At 37.5% G+C, this 19,644-nt stretch overlaps 1 protein-coding gene across 1 annotated transcript in view; it reads right to left on the bottom strand.

The window, feature by feature from the left end:
* Positions 1-19,644, bottom strand: part of LOC110024491 (carotenoid 9,10(9',10')-cleavage dioxygenase 1-like) — a 43,097-nt gene that overhangs the window by 20,052 nt on the left and 3,401 nt on the right. The window contains exon 3 of the mRNA XM_020724490.1: positions 18,539-18,553. Within this exon, the coding sequence (XP_020580149.1) occupies positions 18,539-18,553 (15 nt within the window). The remainder of the gene's footprint in view (positions 1-18,538; positions 18,554-19,644) is intronic.

Consider the following 19,644-nt stretch of genomic DNA (forward strand, 5'->3'; position numbering starts at 1 on the left):
AGGTTCTACCCTAGCCAGCCAGCAGCCACCTTCCAACATCTGCCAAGTTTGCTATTTTTCCTTTAGTCGTATGTTTCTAGCATCTCTTCGGCAAGTTCCTTCAGCCAGTCGTTGTTCTCCAACTCCAATCGTTGTTGCTTCTGCCAACTTGGTGTTGCTGCTTCAGCTGCTAATTCCTTCTACCGTAGGTTTTCCCGTATGACTCCTTCAGGCGATGTTCGTTAAGTCGCAATTCTCCAACCGGTATAATTTCTTCAGCCACTGCTTCCCGCTAATTCCTTTTGTCCCACTGCTTCCAACTAATACAATTCCTTCAACCGTTGCTTCTAGTCGTTAATTCCAGCTGCTAATCCCAAGAGACCTTCTAGCCAGACAAGGTTTCCCTAGTGTCGCCGATCCTCCCTGCAGATTCAAGCAGCCACAAGATCCTCAACTCTCGTGGTGCATCGGTTCTAGTGCAGACACCATTTTTGCAAGGAGTCTAACAGTTGTCTAGCACCGGTCTTTCCTGCAATTGTATTCGTTTCTCGTGATCCTACCAGAATTCATTGATGACTCAGAACCACAAACCTAACCACACTCGAGATAAATATCGGAATCTTCACAGCGATTCGTCATACAAACATTCGGTCAAATCCTCTTATACCAAAGGTCTCGAGGCAACGGTCGAGCCCAACATGGCTCAACGGACTTCTACTCGGAACATCCCGGGATCCTCTGAATCCCTGAAAAACCAGATGAAGCAATTGATCAAGCTTCTCAGAGTCAATCAAATCTCTACAGGTCCATCTATCTCCCACGTGCTCTGGAAATGATACCGTCATAGTTGTCGATGGCTCTTATAGTTTCATTGCTAGTAAAGCATCGGTTGTACTAACAACTGTGAAGTCAGTTTTACATATTTCTCATTTGCAATGTAACTTACTTTTTATTAGCAAGTTGGCAAATGATATTGATTGTGTTACTAATTTCTCTTATTATAATTGCGTTTTTCAAGATCATCATTCAGGGATGATGATTGGAATTACTAAAAGGGTAGTAGGGCTCTACCACTTCCAAGAGGATAGCATAGAGAGTAAGGATAAACTTCTCAAGAGTTGTAGCTTATCTCGAGTTATTGAATGTCTCATTAAGTTATTGCATTGTCGTTTAGGTCATCCTAGTTTACAGTATTTAAAAAATTTGTATCATTGAATGTTTTCTACTAAAAACCTTTCTAATTTCAATTGTGAGACATGTCAGTTCGCTGAACACCATCGGATCCATTACCCACCCCACACTTACACATATTTCGCTTCTTTCTCTCTCATTCACAGTGACTTATAGGAACCCTCTTGCACTTCCAGTTACACCAATAAAAGGTTGCTCTAGACTTTGATTGATGACCGCATTCAAATAACATGGGTCAGCATTTTAAAAGACAAATTTGAGGTTGCTAACACCTTTCAAAACTTCTACACGTTTAATTTAACACAATCAAAAACTCCTATTCAAATCTTTAGAACCGAGAATGGCCATGAGTTTTTCAACTCAATTTTCAGTGAATTCTTTGTGAGTAAGGGTATCCTCCCTTATAGCTCGTGTACTAACACTCTTCAATAAAATAGAATAGTTGAGAGAAAAAGCTGTTATCTCATTGACGTTGCTCGCTTCATTATGTTTCAACCCAATGTTCTGAAACAATGTCATTCTCACTGCCACATATCCATAAATAGTCCCCTCTAAAATTCACAAGTTTTGAATCCCCCTAGTTGTCCTAATGTCTTGCTTCCCTGCCAATCAGATCTTCACCACCTTAGACCACAAGATTTTTGGGTGCACTACTTTTGTTTAGAGCACTGCCCCCAATCGGAGAAAACTTGATCCTAAGTCCATAAAATGTATCTTCTATGCGTACTCCATCACTCAAAAGGGGTATCGGAGCCTTGATCCTAACACTAACAAAATCTATATGAGTGTTGATCTCCTTCTTTGGAAGTGTTCCATATTTTTCCAGCTCGACCCCAAGTGAGGGGAAGCTTGAGTTCTTAGCACTATCCCTTATCCTCTTCAATGTATGTTCCCCCCAGTGTTCCTGCCACTGAGTCTCCTATTCCGATAAGTGTGACATCCGTTCAGTCCCTGATTCGGTACGTGAACCATTCTCTCCTCTCACTATCCATGTCTACACTCGGCGCACTCATTCTGATGCTCCTACTTTGGAACCCGCTACCTCCTTACAGGTTCTTGACTCCACTCCGGGCGACATCCTCAACACGACCCCTCCTATGAACGAGGAGGTGAGTTCTCCGAGCAAAATATGCAATAAAAAATGTTGCCTCTATCCGATGACAAAATATGTCTTTCCACAATTTATCACCGACCTACAAAGTATTTGCTACTGCCCTGACGTACTATCAGATCCTAGCTACTATTGAGGTTGTTATTGCTGACCCAGCGTAGAAAACGACAATAATGAAGGAGATAAGTGTCCTTTAGCGAACCATACGTGGGGCATTGTAGGGCGTCGATGGATTTTTAACACCAAGTTCAACTCTGATGGATCCTTTGAATGCAACAAGGCATGGTTGGTCACCAACGGATACTTACAAACCTATGGAGTTGACTGTGAGGAGATATTTGTGCCAGTGGTCAAATTAAATACTATTCGGGTCCTGTCGTCCCTTGAGGTGAATATAGATTGGCCTTCATTCTAGCTGGAAGTCAAGAATGTATTCTTGAATAGAGAGCTTACAAAAGAGGTAATGTGGCTTTAACTACTACCTCCAGAGGGCAAGTGTGCAGACTGCGAAAGCCCCTCTATGGGTTCAAGCAGTCCCCAAGGGTCTCATTCTGAAAGTTCACAAAGGTTGTTAGGGGCTATGGTTTTACTCAGGCTCAATCAGACCACACTCTCTTCTTCTAACATTCCTCCAATGTCCAGATAGCTATCCTTATTGTTTATGTTGACGAAATTATTTGTACAAGTAATGATCTCCTAGCACTAGAGGCTTTGAAAGTCATTCTTGTTAAGTCCTTTGAAATGAATTACTTGGGATCTCTCTGGTACTTTTTAAACATGAAAGTGGCTTGATCATCTCAAAGAATTTTCCTATCTCAGCATAAATATGTGGTAGATCTCTTGACTGAACAACCTTCTTCTGTGCAAACCTGTGGTTGTCCCTTTGAATCCCAATGAAAAATTATCTGACATTCCCAATGATGTGTCTGTCAACAAGACTCACTACTAGCGCCTTGTAGAGAAACTCATCTACCTTGCCCATACTCGCCCCGAGATATGCCACACAATTCGTATAGTGAGTCAATTCATGCATGACCCCTATGAGCACCATCTTCAAATTGTCCACCAGATTCTCCACTATTTAAAATATATATCGGGCTCAGATTTGTTTTTCTCTCGTCACACCTCTCAGTCTATTGTTGTTTATACAGATATTGATTAGGTCGGGTCTGTTCATGATTGACGTTTCACCTCAGGATATTGCTCATTTGTAGAGGAAAACCTTGTCACATGGAAAAACAAAAAATAGTCTGTGGTTACCCGGAGCAATGCTGAAGCTAAATTCTAGTTCAACTTCTTGGGGGTCTATGAAGCCCTCTGACTACATATCATGCTCTGTGAACTTCATATGCCAACCTGCTTTTCATTATAGCTATTATGTGATAATAAGATCGCTATCAGCATTACTCACAATCCAATCCAGCATAATCTTACCGAACATGTGGAGATTGACAGATACTTATTTAAAAGAAAGATTGAGTCCAGAGAAATTTGTATTCCTCTTGTGCCCTCCAGTAGTCAACTAGCAGATATCATCAGCAAGAATTTTCCTCGTCCTTTGTTTGATGACTTCAAATCTAAGTTTAACATGATTGATATATATGCTTCAACTTGAGGGGGTGTATTGAATTTATTAGATTTATTGGTTTTCCATAGTCGTTACTATTTATTAATTACCTTTATTCTCCATTATGTAGTTTCTTTTTTTCGTTATTCTGATTTCATTTCTTTGATTGTATTTTTATTTATTTCTTTATTTGATTCCATTGTAAGGGTTTAAATGCCCCTCTTTGTATCAATATGAATCATGTTGCTTTAGTGACAAATTATGAGTATTTATAGTTATACTAATCAATTATAATTATGTATCTCCATAATTTATATGTAATAATTGATATAGTAATCAATACAAACTAAGTGTGGCGAAACACTGACGACTAAAGCAAGTATATGTGTCTTATCATTAGTATATGGAACTGACTTTTGTATATCGATCCCAAAGGGAGCGAACTGAATTCTAATTTGAAAAAGTTCTAGTTTGCTATTTCGGTCCTAGCCAAAATGGTCAAAGTTTTTGAAGTTAAGAAAGGTTTATATCCTAAATTCTTTTTAGAAACAAATCTACCTGAGCAAGAAAGATGAAGTTCTTAAAGAATTTCAAGATTTAAGAGATTCCCTCCTTGAATTGGTCTAGTGGTATATAGAATCAAGAAAGTGATCTAAGTTCAGTGCCAAACAGGAGCTAATTCTTCCTTATCCTCTTCCATAAGTCTAAGGAAGATCGGTTGTCACGAGTTTAGTTTCCTAAATCGCATGATTAAACCAAAAAAAAATTTCCCTAAATGTTTGAATAAACTCAAACGCAATATCTCTATTCCAATAAATTTATGTGGTTAACCCTTTCGTTCCACTAATTATTATTTTGGATCTCAAAGTTCACGAAGAATGTTAATTCTCCTACTGTCTAGGCAGAATGTAAATGTTGTTTAAAAGATTAACACAATATTGTGAAGAAAATTCTACTGCAAATCACAATGATGATCTCAATTTTATCCTACCACAATTCCAATTCAAGGAAGAAATAAAGAAAATACTCGCTACTCACGATAAAACTCATAAAAAAAAGACTGTATTTAGAAGAGAAATCATACACCAAGTCTTACAAGGGAACCCAAGTAAAAACACAAACTTAAATGTACTTATCTCCCTCCTTATCAACAAAGGATTATGAAATCACAACCAGAAAGTCTACACCCTTTAAATCTCTCAAACACTCTCCTTCTCAAATACGCCTTGCAAAAATTCTGAGGCCTTCTCAAGTTATCCATGCTCAAAACAGGCAGAGAAGACCCAAAACCTTCGTTGAAGGATTTAAATACTTCTCCCAGTAAAAAGACGCATTCCAACTACAGAAACCGTCAAATCACGTGAACTGCCATCTAAGCGCGGGCACAAAGTCTAGATTTAGGGTTTCAGGTGCCTATGAGCCAGATGCAGCGCCTAGACGCTATAGGTGTAGAGCCAACTCGTTGTAGTCCCGACGCCTACTTTCCAGGCACTCTGTATCTAGAACGAAATATAGGTGGCAATTGGTGCCTAGGCGTCACTATTGCGGTGCTATTTTCCAGCCACTCTATTTTGTGCACGATCCTTGCTTGTTTCGACGCCTAGATGCTAGTCTGCTAGCACCTACTTTCCAAGCTCCCGGCGTCTACTTTCCAATCACTGTGCCTAGGCATCACTATCACGATGCTACTTTTCGGCCACTATTTTGTGCACGATCCTTGCTTGCTTCAGGCGCCTAGGTGCTAATCTGCTAGCACCTAGTTTCCAAGCTCCCGGCATCTACTTTCCAATCATTGTGTCTGGGGGATAGAATTTGTTAAAAGAGATCATACATCGGCACCTAGGCGCTACTCCAGCACTTTACTCCATTTTGAGATATTTCAAGCTTCAATCAACCTCCTTCCGTGAGTCATGCAACACCAACACAAAAATAAAACTTTCCAAAAAAGTAAACATAGAAAAAGATGAAAATAAAACACAGATAACCATATTTCATACGCATGTCAGTAATAAATGTCTAGTTAATATATATCATGTTGATATCTCCCCTCAAATTGATGTTGGCTTATCGGAAGGCATCAATTTGCTCACAATAAACTAATTTTTTGTCGCATCATCGACTTTGTAAATATGTTTGCAATCTAAAGGTTTATATAGATATGAGAAAGAGAACTAATAAGTGTCAAAAGCATCCCAAATTGAGTGACAGTCAAGTTTAATAGGTTTTGTTCACTCGTGACAATTGGTTTAACAACAATTTAGATGAAATTAATATTATTGACAAGTAAAATAGTGCAAATGTTTTGAGAAAAGCCGAGTTCGAGTGAAGTGCACGAAGTCAGATAATATTATTTGACATGCAACAAAAAATCATCATGGTATTCTGACAAAATGGATGATTCGAACATGTTGGCCTATTTTACTTTTTCCAAAGGATAAAAGAATCAACACACAAACCCCTGACAAACCGTCGAGTCAAAATAATCGACCCAATTTACATCACTACAATCCACAAGATGGAAAAAACCAAAAGAAAAGAACAATCCATGACTAGGTGTCCCAAGTCCCAACCAGACATCTGATAATTCAATGAATGATGATAAAGTGCAAGTGATGAAGAATTTGTATAAATTGGCATGCTGAACAGCAAATGAAATATCCATTCCAATAAATATTAAATAGTTTATGTTCACTACCAATTGCATAAATGTAGTAGTGTCAAAAAGTAGATTGTCTTCCTCACTATAATACATTCTGCTTACCTCAAAAAGAACGCCCACAAATGAGGTATTTTGGAGGCCAAGCAAAGTAATTAGACGTTTTGTATATTTATGTTGATTTAAGAATGCAAAAGTGACATTAGTGTGAACTTATAACATAAGTAGGTAAGAGCATTAAGATTTTTTGTATAAAATGTGGCACAAAAATATTGTTGCAAATGACTAACTTAAGTCAAATTTGTCCTCGTACTGATGATGTCAGTAATATAAACTAGAAGAAGCAATCCCACTAGAGATTTTATTGAAAAATAATGATAAATCATATTGAAACTTTTGAAAATAAAATTATGTATGTTTCAAAGTTAACAAAAAATGCACTAGGAGCCTATTTCAGTCCATATAGGGAACACTTCAGTCTGAATACTTGCATAGAAGATAAGATAGGAAAACTTGGTAGAAGAGCAATATAGATTTCTTCTTTGAGATTACCATAAAAAGGGCATTTTTAATATCCAGTTGGTGATTTGGCTATATTTGTGTATCAGGGATCAAGATAATCATTTATACTATGATCATATCTTCTACAAGGGCAAGAGTTCATTCATAATCAATCTCCTATTCTTATTTGTTATCAAGGACAACTAATCATGCTTTATAGCAACCTAGAATAACATATGAGCAAGGTTCAATTGAGTTAACTCATTTGAATCATGTAATAGAACCAGAATTTCGAATAAAGCAGCATAATACTATTGATAGAATAAGGAGTATTTAAACTCAATTATAATAAACACGATAAAGAAAATAAATAAAACAGAATAAAATAATAGGAAAGAAATAAAAAAGAAAAAAACAAATAGGAATTACATAATGAGAGAATAAAAATTAATGATAAGTAGTAACGATTAGAGATTGTTGTTATAAATCTAATACTCTCCCTGAATTTGAAGCACAGATGTCAGTTATGTTCAACTTGGATTTGAAGTCATCAAACAAAGGACGAGGAAGATTCTTGATGAAGATATATGCTATTTGACCAATGGATGGTACAAAGGAACACAAATTTCTTCGGACTCAATCTTTTTCTTAAATAAGTGTTTGTAAATCTCCACATATTTGGTACGATCATACTGGATTGGATTGTGTGCAATGTTGATGACGGCCTTTTTATCACATAATAGTTGCGGCAGGACGGAGGTAGACATACAAAGTTCGTGGAGCATGGTGTGTAACCAGAGAGCTTCATAGATCCCCAAGAACATTGATTGAAATTTAGCATCAATGCTGCTTCAGGCAACTATAAACTGTTTTTTGCAATTTCATGTGACAAGATTGCCCCATACAAATGAGCAATAACCCGAGGTGGAATGTCAATCATGAACGGACCCGACCAAATCAGCATCTATATAAACAGCAATAGACCGAGAAATATAACGATGAGAGAATAAAACCTGAGCCTGGTATACCTTTTATATAGTGGAGAATCCGGTAGACAACTTGGAGATGGTGCTCATGGGGGTCATGCATGAATTGGCTCACACTATACAATTGCATCATATGTCAAGGCGAGTACGAACAAGGTAGATGAGTTTTCCCATAAGGTGTTGGTAATGAGTCTTGTTGATGGGCACAACAATGGGAATGTCAGATAATTTTGCATTCAGATTCATAGGGGCAGCCATTGGTTTGTACAAAAGAATGTTGTTCTCTATCAAGAGATCAACCACATATTTGCGTTGAGACAAACAAATGCCCTAATATGACTGAGTCACTTCAATGCCTAAGAAGTACTCCCAAGTCCTTCATTTCAAAGAACTTAGCAAAAATGTCTTTCAAGGACACAAATGATTGGAGAGTGTACCTATAAGAACAATATCGTCAACATAGATAATAAAGATAGTAACCTGATCATTGGAGGAATACTGGAAGGAGAGTGTGATTTGATTGAGTCTGAATAAAACCATGACTCAAGAACAATATCTTCAACATAGATAATAAGGATAGTTACCTGACCATTGGAGGAATGCTGGAAGGAGAGTGTGATTCGATTGAGTCTGAGTAAAACCATGGCTCATGACTGTCTTTGTGAATTTGTTGAACCAAACCCTTAGGGACTGCTTTAGCACACTTGCCCTTTGGAGGAAGTAGAGTCAAAGTTAGGAGGGAGAAACATGTACACATCTTCTATAAGCTCTCCATTCAAGAATGAATTCTTGACATTTAGCTGGAAAAAGGTCAATCGAGATCACCACAAGAGATAACAAGACCCGAATAGTGTTTAACTTAGCCATTGGAGCAAAAGACTCATCATAGTCAACTTCGTAGGTTTGTGAGTACCCTTTGGCGAGTAATCGTGTGTAATTGCATTTAAAGAATCCATCAGAGTTGAACTTGATATTGAAAACCCATCCGCACTCATAGCTTTCTTACCCAGAGAAAGATCAAAGATGTCCCATGTATGGTTCCGACGAAGGGCATTTATTTCCTTCATTATTGTCGTTGTACATGCTGGATCAGTAAGAACAACCTCAATAATAGCTGAGATCTGATGATCCATCAGGGCAATAACAAATGTTTTGCAATTCAGTGATAAACTATGGAAAGAGATATATTTTTCCATAGAATAGTGGGAGCTAAGCATGTCTGATGGCGTACCTTACTCGGAGAACTCACCCCCTCATTCAGAGAAGGGGTTGTGTTGAGCATGTCACTCGGAGTGGAGTCAGAGTCCTATAAGGAGATAGTGGGCTCCAGAGTAGGATCATTGGGACGGGTGAAGACACGGACTGTGGGAGTAGGAGATGGTGCGCTCAACAGAACACGGGACTCCTCAATGGAAGGAATAATAAGGGGAACATCCATAGGATTAGGATAAGGGACATTGTCTAAGAACTCAAGCTATCCCTCACTTGAGATCGAGCTAGAAAAATAGAAAATACTTTCAAAGAAAGAGACATCAGCACTCACATAGATTTTGTTTGTGATATGATCAAGGCACCAGTACCCCTTTAGAGTGGTGAAGTGCCTTAATAAGATATATTTTATAGATTTGAGATCAACTTTACTCCGAGTGGGGACAAAATTCCGAACAAAGCCAGTGCACCCAAAAATCTTGGGATCAAATGTAAAGAAAACCCGATTGACAAGAAAGCAAGACATCAGGACAGCTAAGGGGGTTTGAAGCTTGTGAATTTTAGAGGGAACTCTATTTATGAGATAGGCAGCAACCAGAATGGTATCATTCCAAAAACGTTTCAGGACATTAGATTGAAACATATCGAGCAACTCAAGGAGGTGACAGATTTTTTTTCAACTACCCAATTTTGTCGAGGAGTGTCCGTACACTAACTATGGCGGAGGACGCTCGCCAAGAATTCACCAAAATAGAGTTAAAAAATTCACAGCTATTGCTGGTCCAAATGACCTAAATTAGAGTTTTGAATTGAGTTAAAATGAAGGTGTGTTAAGTTTTGGAAGATGATAACAACCTCTAATTTGTCTTTTAAAATGTAGACTCATGTTAATCGAGTGTGGTCATCAATCAAATTCAGAAACCACCATTTATTGGTGTAGTTTGAAGTATAAGAGAGAAAGAAGTGTAAAGTGTGTAAGTGTGAGGTGGGTAATGGACCAAATGATGCTTGTCTAACTAACATATCTCAAAATTGAAATTAGAAAAAATTTTATTAGAAAACATCAAAGGATACAATTCTTTTAAATATTGAAATCTAGGATGATCCAAACAACAATGCAACAGCATGATGGGACATTCAATAAATCAAGATAAATTATAACTCTTGAGTGGTGTCCTCACTCTCCACGCTCTTCTTTAAGAAGTAGTAGAGCCCAACTACCCTCTTAGCAGTTTCAATCATCTTCCCCGAACGACAATCCTGAAAAAATACAATTGTCGGAAGAGAAATTAGCGATGCAATCTATACATATGACTGACAGATAATAAGTTATATTGCAACAGGAGGAACATGTAAAATAGACTCTAGAGTTAGATCAGTCGTTAATACAACCGATTATTCACCAACGATGGAACTACAGGAGCCATCGGCAATTCTAATAATATATTTCCCAGAGCACGGATTGTAGGTTGAGAAAGCCTGCGAGCATCCAGTCACGTGATTTGTGGCACCTGAAATAATAATCCACGGACTAAAGGAGGAAAAAACTGTGAGAGTCATAAGAAGAGTATTTTATCAGGCAAAGGAGGTTGATGGAACCGCATAGAATTGATTGGCTCCAAGTAGCTTGATCAATTGCTCCATCTAGTTTTTCAGGAATTTAGAGGACTCTGAGATGTTCTAGATAGCAGAGGATTTAGCCAAAAGCTTGTATGTTGGTTTATCGTGAAGTTTCCAACACTTGTTCAGAATATGGTTAGGTTTGTGATGGTATTCACAAGTGGGGTGACCGGTCTGTGGTGCATGGATGAGGGCTGAGAACTATTCAAGATCAAGGCAGATGATTCATCTGAACGAGCAGAAGTGTCGAGCATGACAAGTCTCCAGCTTTCTTCCCGATAAATCTCAGTGAAAGCAGCGCGAGCAGAAGGAAGAGGGTTCTGAACGTGAATATAGCCTCGAACTTCATCAAGATCTTGGTTAAGACCAGCCAGGAATTGGAACATGCGATCCTTTTCTACAATCTTCTGGAAGAGAGAAATTTCGGCCGGAGAAACCCAAGTATAGTCGTAATACAAGTCACATTCCATTCACAGTACAACAAGGTCACTGTAGTACCGGGCCACGTAACTTGACCACTGTTTTGCCTCCCATATTTTCTTAAACACTATATAGAGTTGGTTGGAGTTTTCTATAACCGAGTAGGTATCACGAACTGTCATTCAGATGACACTATTTGAAGGGAGGAACATATATGAACGACTAATCAAAGCCTCCATGGAGTTGAGCAGCCACGCCATGACCATAGAGTTCTTCACTTCCTAAGCTTAATATGTCTGGTCAATCTTTGGAGGCACATGAATCATACTTGTGTGGTGAACGAATTTCCCACATCCTTTGAACTAAGACACTGCTTGGGAATATTGGAGAAAGTTACTGACGTTCAGTTTATGGCTTGTGATTAAGAAATTCATGATAGTTTCTGGTCCTCCGGTCTGTAGAGTTGGAATCGATCCTCCAGTGGAATCAAGACACCTTCTGAAGATGGCTCAGTAATGGAGGAGTCTGCCATCCATTGGGCAAAAGGAGATGTTGGGTTGTTGTGACATCAGAAGACTTCGGCTGCAGGAAGGAAAGAAGAGATTAGTGGTTGGACAGAAAAATAGGTCGGTTGGACATAAATTCTGCTCTGCAAGATACAGCGCCTGTACGAGATCCGACAGCTAGGAGCGGGTCTGGACAGGACTAGCGGCCTGAACAAAAGACTGGCTAACAGGATGCAGTGCCCGGAGGAGTTATGGTTGGCTGGGAGCAGCCATATCAGCCTGGACAGGAAAGATCCGGCGCCTGGAAGAAGAAATCCGACTAGCTGGAGTGAGAGGCAGCACCTGGAAGGGCCAGCCAGCAACAAGGGAGGGTTTGGCGGCTGCTAGTTCAGAATTATTGCTTTGATACCATGTCAAAATGGAACCATGACTTGGACTAAAGTAACATAATATTATTGATAGAAGGTGGGGTATTTAAACCTAATTACAATAGACACAACAAAGGAAAGAAATGAAACAGAATAAAACAAATAGGAAAAAAAAAAGAATAAAACAAATAGGAAATATATAATGAGGGAATAAAAGCTACTGATAAGTAATAACGGTTAGGGATTGCCGTTATAAATTGAATGCATCCTATAGCTTGAACATTTGAAGGGTGTTGAATAATCTCAAGAAAATAATTATCATTGAGATCCCAAGCTTCTTCAACCATAAACTCTTTCCAACAATCTTTATATGCTTGACTATGTATAGCTTGAAGTTTAGGAATCAAGTTCAATGTAATGTGAAATTCATACCAATTTTTAGGATGAGAGATTCTAGAAGACTACATGGGATCGGTGATTGAAATCCCATTAACGGACTCAAGTGGCAGAATAATTTGCATAGGTTCAATTGGCGGATCAACTTGTACAGGCTCAAGTAACATATCAATTTACAAAGGCTCATATGACAAATTTGGCCCAACAGGAGATATAGTTGGAGACTTTTTTCATAAATAAATCCAATGAATCTTTTAAGATTCAAATTTTACTTATCAAAATAAGGAGAACAATAAATTTCTAGCTGAGGCTACACTTAAGTAGAGAAAAAGAATTGATGTTTAAGGAATACCATATGATGAGAAATTCAAAATTATTTGGAGTCTATCATAACAATCATAAATTTATGAGAAGTGTTACAGCTCATAAATGCACATTTTATAAATAAAGCTAAGAGTTTATGGCGTTCATATGATGGTAGATGGACAAAGCATCCATAATCAAATGCATGCATGTCATTGTAGTTAGGATGCTTTTGAAAGAGACCATGATAAAGAAAGTGAGATGCGAGAGAAAAAATCATTAATTAAATAGACCATTGTGCTTAATGCTTCACCCCAGAATTTATGCAGAATTGAAGATTAAAAGGTTCAAACATCTAAAATATGTCAATTTTTATGTTCAACAACACCATTTTCTGAAAGACTTTAAGGACATAGACTCCAAGAAATAATTTCCTTATTATAAAGAATCATGAAATTTAATGACATATGCAGCCCCCTAATTGAACCTAAAAATTTTGATGTTGCATGACTGAGTTAACATAGGAAACAATTTTTTTTAAAAAGTGAAAGCTTAAGATTTTTTATGAAAAAATTAATCCAAAATATACTTGATATAATCATCAATGATTCTCATAAAATATTTATAATTTTCATATAATATAATAAGTATGATACTCCATACATCATTATAAATCAAATCAAAATAATTTTTAGCATGACTGCCTTATATGATGAAAAAGAAAGGCTCTTGCTTTCCCCACTTTGCATATTGAGCACTCAACTGCAGAATGTGGAGTAAATTGATCTTTCTTTACCAATAAATCAGAATATATTAAATGAGATAAAATAGTAGTATGGATAACCTAATCCTTTGCATCACAGAGCATTTTTATTGTAATGCAAGAAAATGAAACAACTCAAAAAATATGACACTGTACATAAAATAATTGTCCAATTTCAGTATCATTCATAAGAATTCTTTTATCATGATCTTGCAAAATACAACCATCACAAGAAAATTGAACAAGATAATTATTATTAGACAATTTTTCAACTGCAATGAGATTCGTTGAGAGCTTGGGAAATATGAAGACGTCTTTCCATCCCCAAAAGATATGATATCCAATTGGCTAACATTAGTACCCTATATAAATAATTATATATGAAATGATTGGATATTACGAGGAAGATGAGAAGTACCAGCCATAACACTGGAAAGGACAGAATCCACAATTTAGAATGAAAAACATAACATATTCTTACCTTGGAGCATTGAAGCAGATAGGGCTATAATTATCATCTATTGAACCAATTCAGGACCAATCTCAGGTTTGTTCATATCTACTAACACTACAAGCTAATCAGCAACCATTATTTGTTTAGAATTTGACTGTCAATTCTGAGAATGTTTCCAACGTTCCTTAATTAAGTGCCAAGCTTCTTACAATAATTACAAAAATTCTTTTCACAATTGACAACAGTGTCCATAGAGCTTGCAAGTGAAGCAACGTATCAATTGCATATATTTTGCTTTATTATTCGCGAGGGCAACAAAAACAACACCATTCTTGCATTCCTGGTGTTGTTGAAATATGACTTGTATTGCAAGTTGTTGAACCTCTTGAAGCAAACTCATCCACAGAAAGAGGATAATCACAAATCATCAAATTGGAAGGAAAGGCCTAAAATTCAGAACAAAATTTCATCAAGGATTAATCTCTTTTGCTTCATATATGAGTCTGTTGAACAATAAAAAGAGATAAAATGATACTTTAGTAACAATTATGCAAATTGAATTTCATTTGGTGTGCGTGTAGAGGTCGAATGCCATATTAATTTAATATAAATACATATTTATATGTTAATATTATTTGTTATTTAAATTTTCAATTTTTCATCCCGTGATGATAATAAAACTTCTTGATTTCTTTCCATAATTCAAATTGGATAAGAAATAAAGATGTTATAATTTCTGCAAGCCCTGTATTCAAAAAAAATATAAAAAATCATTCATATTGTTTCGCCTTGATTGGGCAGCAAAAAAAAAAAGATATTTTTGCAAGGTGAACCCTCTCTCTCTCCCTCCCTCCTTCCTGTCTTTACATGGACAGACAAAAAGCAAAAAAAGGAGGATTTCCCTCTCTCTCTCTCTCTCTTTTTCATCGATTCTCGCACAAGAACAGACTCGACCCAATTCCATCTCTCAATTTTCATCACAAGCCCAAGTCCTTCCCCTTGAGCGCTCTCTATGTATCCCGTCATCCCTCCAGACATCGTCACTCAACCAAGCCACCAAGCCATCCTCCATCACTTCAATGGTTCTCGGATCCATTACCCACCCCACACTTACACACATTTCGCTTCTTTCTCTCTCATCCATTACCCACCCCACACTTACAAATGTATCCTTGCATCTTATCAACATATCTTGGCATCCTATCAAAATATGAATCGGCTTCTTCTGCCCAATTAAAGCTTTTAGTTATACATTTTAAATAGAAAGATATAAATTTTCAAGGGAGGATTGTAAGTCCAGGTCATGGGCATTCTTAGGCCCATACAGAGCTAAATTATAAGTCCCATCATTGCATTTGCATTAGTCTAGGTTGTGAGATAAGCTCAATTAGTAGGTTAGTCCCCTTCTAGATTTAGGTTCAAGGCTAACATTATTCTTATAATATTTTAGTTTCCATCAACAGGGATGCTCCTACTTATTGCGAGACCCACATATCTACATCACTAAATCATGCCAACCTGCATGTTGAGTACTTAATTGACTGTTTCTTCCATTGAAATAGGAAACCACACTTCTAAAACGTAACATGAGTTAAATTCGGAAAAAAACAAACAAAAATATTTAACCAACTATTCTTGGGCTCCTTGTCTGAGATGTAATCAACCATGGGAGCCTATGCCAATGCGAAACTTGATTATCCATAATAAATTAAACCCTACTGGATATTATGTATTGAGTAGGAAAAATCTCTGGTTCATTTGACTCGAAAATATCTTTATCTTTTGAGTCCATAGAGTAGATCGTCTTCTATCCTCGGGGTAGTACGGTTTCATTCCCATTGAGTGCTCTAAAGATAAATGTATGTATGACTACTCTATCTGCTGTTAAGTCTCAAGTCGGATCATAAAAGCTTAAAACAATTTATGTACCTCGATTTTGTGCTATCTAATCCTTTGTGAATCTCCCCTTTTCTTTCCGGGCCGCATGAGTCTTAACTGAAACTCATAAACGCAAGTGATATGCTTTTTGCACATGTTTTCTAATTTAATAGAATAGTTGTAATAAAAAACATAAATCACAAAATGAATAAAATGAAGCAAAACATGACTTTAGTTATTAAATTTGGTTACTTCTCTTGAAGGAGCCACCTAATGGTTTACTGCTAAGAATTTATGTCATCATTATTGCAAAAGTACACAGAATCTTAGGGACAAATGACTCTATACAAAAAGAAATTATATGATTCAGCAAAATAAGGTTATACTGGCAACTATTCTCCATGATAATGGTTAAGAAAGTTAATTACCAGCATTCACAAAAATGGACAAGTTCATAGAATAGTGTACTATAGTTCACATATACGTACCCTCAACATATAAATAAAATACCTTATACGGTTACAAAGCAAGCACGGCAAATACACCTCCAATCAAAAAACTTTGAAGCATTAGTACACCACACATACATCGGTGATCTCCCTTTCCAAATTAAACTCGTGTCATTGGATGTGTGCATGGATATAGACATGCCCGAAAAAATCAGAGTTGTGGAATGGGATTTGTGTGGCTTATAATAGTGGATTGATTAAAGCCTGTTTACAGGGCAAGAAGAAGAAACTGGAAGCTTTGCATATTTTTATATGCAAGCATCAATGGGAATTATATCAAAACTTACGTAAGCATAAGTGCATTAGGTCAAGCATTTAATTAGCACATTTGTTAATCCAACATTCTTGAACTAGTGTTCTTGCCTGAAAGGTGAGTTATGTAAGTATTAAACTTTCAGGGTCTGGTTTCGCTTTTGGTTATCCTAGAAGTTACAGATTCCGCTTGTCAACAAGAGAAAATGATAATCTTTATTAAATTCAAATCATAGTAAATTAAGATGCATTTATTCTCCTATTAGCTCTAGAGAGAACCTCATTTAATTCAAAATATTAAGCTTAGGAGGTTGTTCATACACATCATCATACATAACACAAATACACTTGATACATCATACATAACACAAAAACAATAGTTTAGCTGTAAAGTAAATGCCAAATAGTCTAAATACTACACTTGTTTCAACATTGATAAGTCAAGAAAGCACCTAATAATTGACGCGAGTGCGGGAAGTTTCCTGCACGGTTGTGAGAAACTAGCCAGCCGGTTGAATCGATTGGCATAAAGACCGGTCCAGGGAGTCTAGTTCAGCCATCCAAAGGGGCGAGTGGCATCAGGCAGAGTAGGCAATCTTTCCTTTCACATGTCCCGCCCAAATCGAGCAGGGTTTTGGGGAGAGGCGGCATTGGCATCTTTCCTTTTGCGTCTTCCGCTCGGTTCAAGCGTTACTGGCCGCCTCCTCCTCTTTCCTTTCTCCTCTTCTTTACTTTCTCGGTTCCCTCCTATCTAGAGCTATATGTATGTTGGTTTGCTAAGAGTCAAAATAGTTTTTTGTTGTGTGTTGATCTCAAATTCCTATGTGGATTCATTTTCCCTTTTGTGGGTTGTATCCGAGGAGGTAATGGTGTTCCAGCTGTATCCTACTCCGATGTGGTGATTGTATCTCTCTTTTTATCTTCCCTAAACCTGCCCTACCCTTGCCTTCCCTTCCCCCTTAGCCACCGGCCACCCCGACCCTTCCCCAACCGCCTCCAGCCTTTCCAGTCTCCAAACCTGCTGTCCAGCCCCTCCAAACCGGTTGTCTAGCCCCGCAGCCCACTGTTCTGCAGCCAAACCTGCCGCCCAACACTCCATCATTGCTGCCGCCACCCCCGCTAGCTGCCCCAATTCACCTAGCCAACCCCTGCCGCCCTTGGGACGCACTTTTGAGTTGTTTGTTTCGTCATTTTATGTTTGGGTGATGTTATTTTCAATTTGTGTGTGTTGTAACCCTATTTCCCTGTTAATGAAAGTTGTTCTTGCGGTTTGGGTCTCTTTTCTTCCAGTATCAACAATGCTTGCATAAGATAAGGTTTTACAGTAATAAATAGCACAAATATTTCATTGTTTGGTTGTTTTACTGAGGAATCAGTTTCGTCATTTTATGTTTGGGTGATGTTATTTTCAATTTGTGTGTGTTGTAACCCTATTTCCCTGTTAATGAAAGTTGTTCTTGCGGTTTGGGTCTCTTTTCTTCCAGTATCAACAATGCTTGCATAAGATAGGTTTTACAGTAATAAATAGCACAAATATTTCATTGTTTGGTTGTTTTACTGAGGAATTAAGAGGATTAAGGAATTCAATATTTCATTGTTTGGTTGTTTTACTGAGGAATCAAGAGGATTTATCTTCTTTGGATGCTTCTTTCTGTACTATTCTACTGAAAGGTGAATTCCAAAAGGTTGTAAAGCTAAAACTCAAATATAAGAAATATTCAGTATGCCATGTAATTAAAATAAAGAATGTACATAAGCATGACAAATAAAGTTGAGTCAAGCATTTATATAGCCCAATGTATGATAAGCATAACCTATTAACAGAATTTCGTACAAATTCTTTGGAAGTGAGATGATTGGAGCACATACCCATCTCCATCAAACCTGCCAAATAAACCAAAAGATGTTTCGTAAGTGTGCTTACCCGAACTGTCTAAACACCCAGAAAGTAACAGAAAGAAGGAATGGCATGCTTTTAGCTTCAACAAGGTTTCAGCTACTCATGGTTGAAAAAGAAATGAAAATTCTTTTCAGCTCCAAAACGCTACATCAACTGTACCTGTCAGGAAGCTTGGCACCTTCAAGATGTGCAGGTTTGAGTGATGTGAATGCCCGACATTGAAGAGGCATTATGTAGCCTAAAAAAAGAATGAGGCTCGTATATAAGAAGAAGAGGGCTAGCCTTCGTCCCAAGATACTCACTAACTCAGTAAGAAAAAAAGAGTTATGGGAAAACCAATCCATGCTGATAGTGGGACTGGCTAGCCGAGGAGAGGAAGAAGAGGGGTCATCTTTGGAGATGAAGGTATACAGACACGAGTTTGTGTGGTTCCACATAGTATGGATTAGAATTTCATTATGAAAAAGGGTTAAGGGTACATTTTGTAGAGAAGATCCACTAAATCTCAAAGGTGGGACTTGAAGGGTGAAGGAGTGGAGAGTAAGAGAAAAATGAATCCTTCATTAAATTAGTTCAATCTCAACAATGGTGTGATTATCTACCAGGTCCTAAGTTACAGATTTATGAGAGGAATAAAAGCTCGAATAGGCTGCCCAGTAAAGGCATTTTAATCATCAGAAAAGGCCATAGAGGCACTGTTTTCCTTCAGTGGTAGATATTTATGTACAAAGGATGTGTTATCACTGGATTAATATCAGGTGAATTGTGCTGGGCATTTTAATCATCAGAAAAGGCCATAGAGGCACTTTTTTCCTTCAGTGGTATATATTTATGTACAAAGGATGTGTTATCTCTGGATTAATATCAGGTGAATTGTGCTGTCATAAGCTCAAAAGTGGATGATGTCTTTCAAAACTAATCTTGATGGTTTGATTGGCTATATTGACACCAGTTGAACTAGTCAGCTAGCAGATAAATGAGGATTGAGCCTTTGGGGAAGGAGCAAAAGATTGGGTTATTTTGCTAAAAGAGCCGTAGTAATGGAACCAACATGACACCAGGGATTGATCGGAAG

This window comes from Phalaenopsis equestris, unplaced genomic scaffold (genome assembly GCF_001263595.1).
Source record: "Phalaenopsis equestris unplaced genomic scaffold, ASM126359v1 Scaffold000258, whole genome shotgun sequence".
NCBI classification, from domain to species: Eukaryota; Viridiplantae; Streptophyta; class Magnoliopsida; order Asparagales; family Orchidaceae; genus Phalaenopsis; species Phalaenopsis equestris.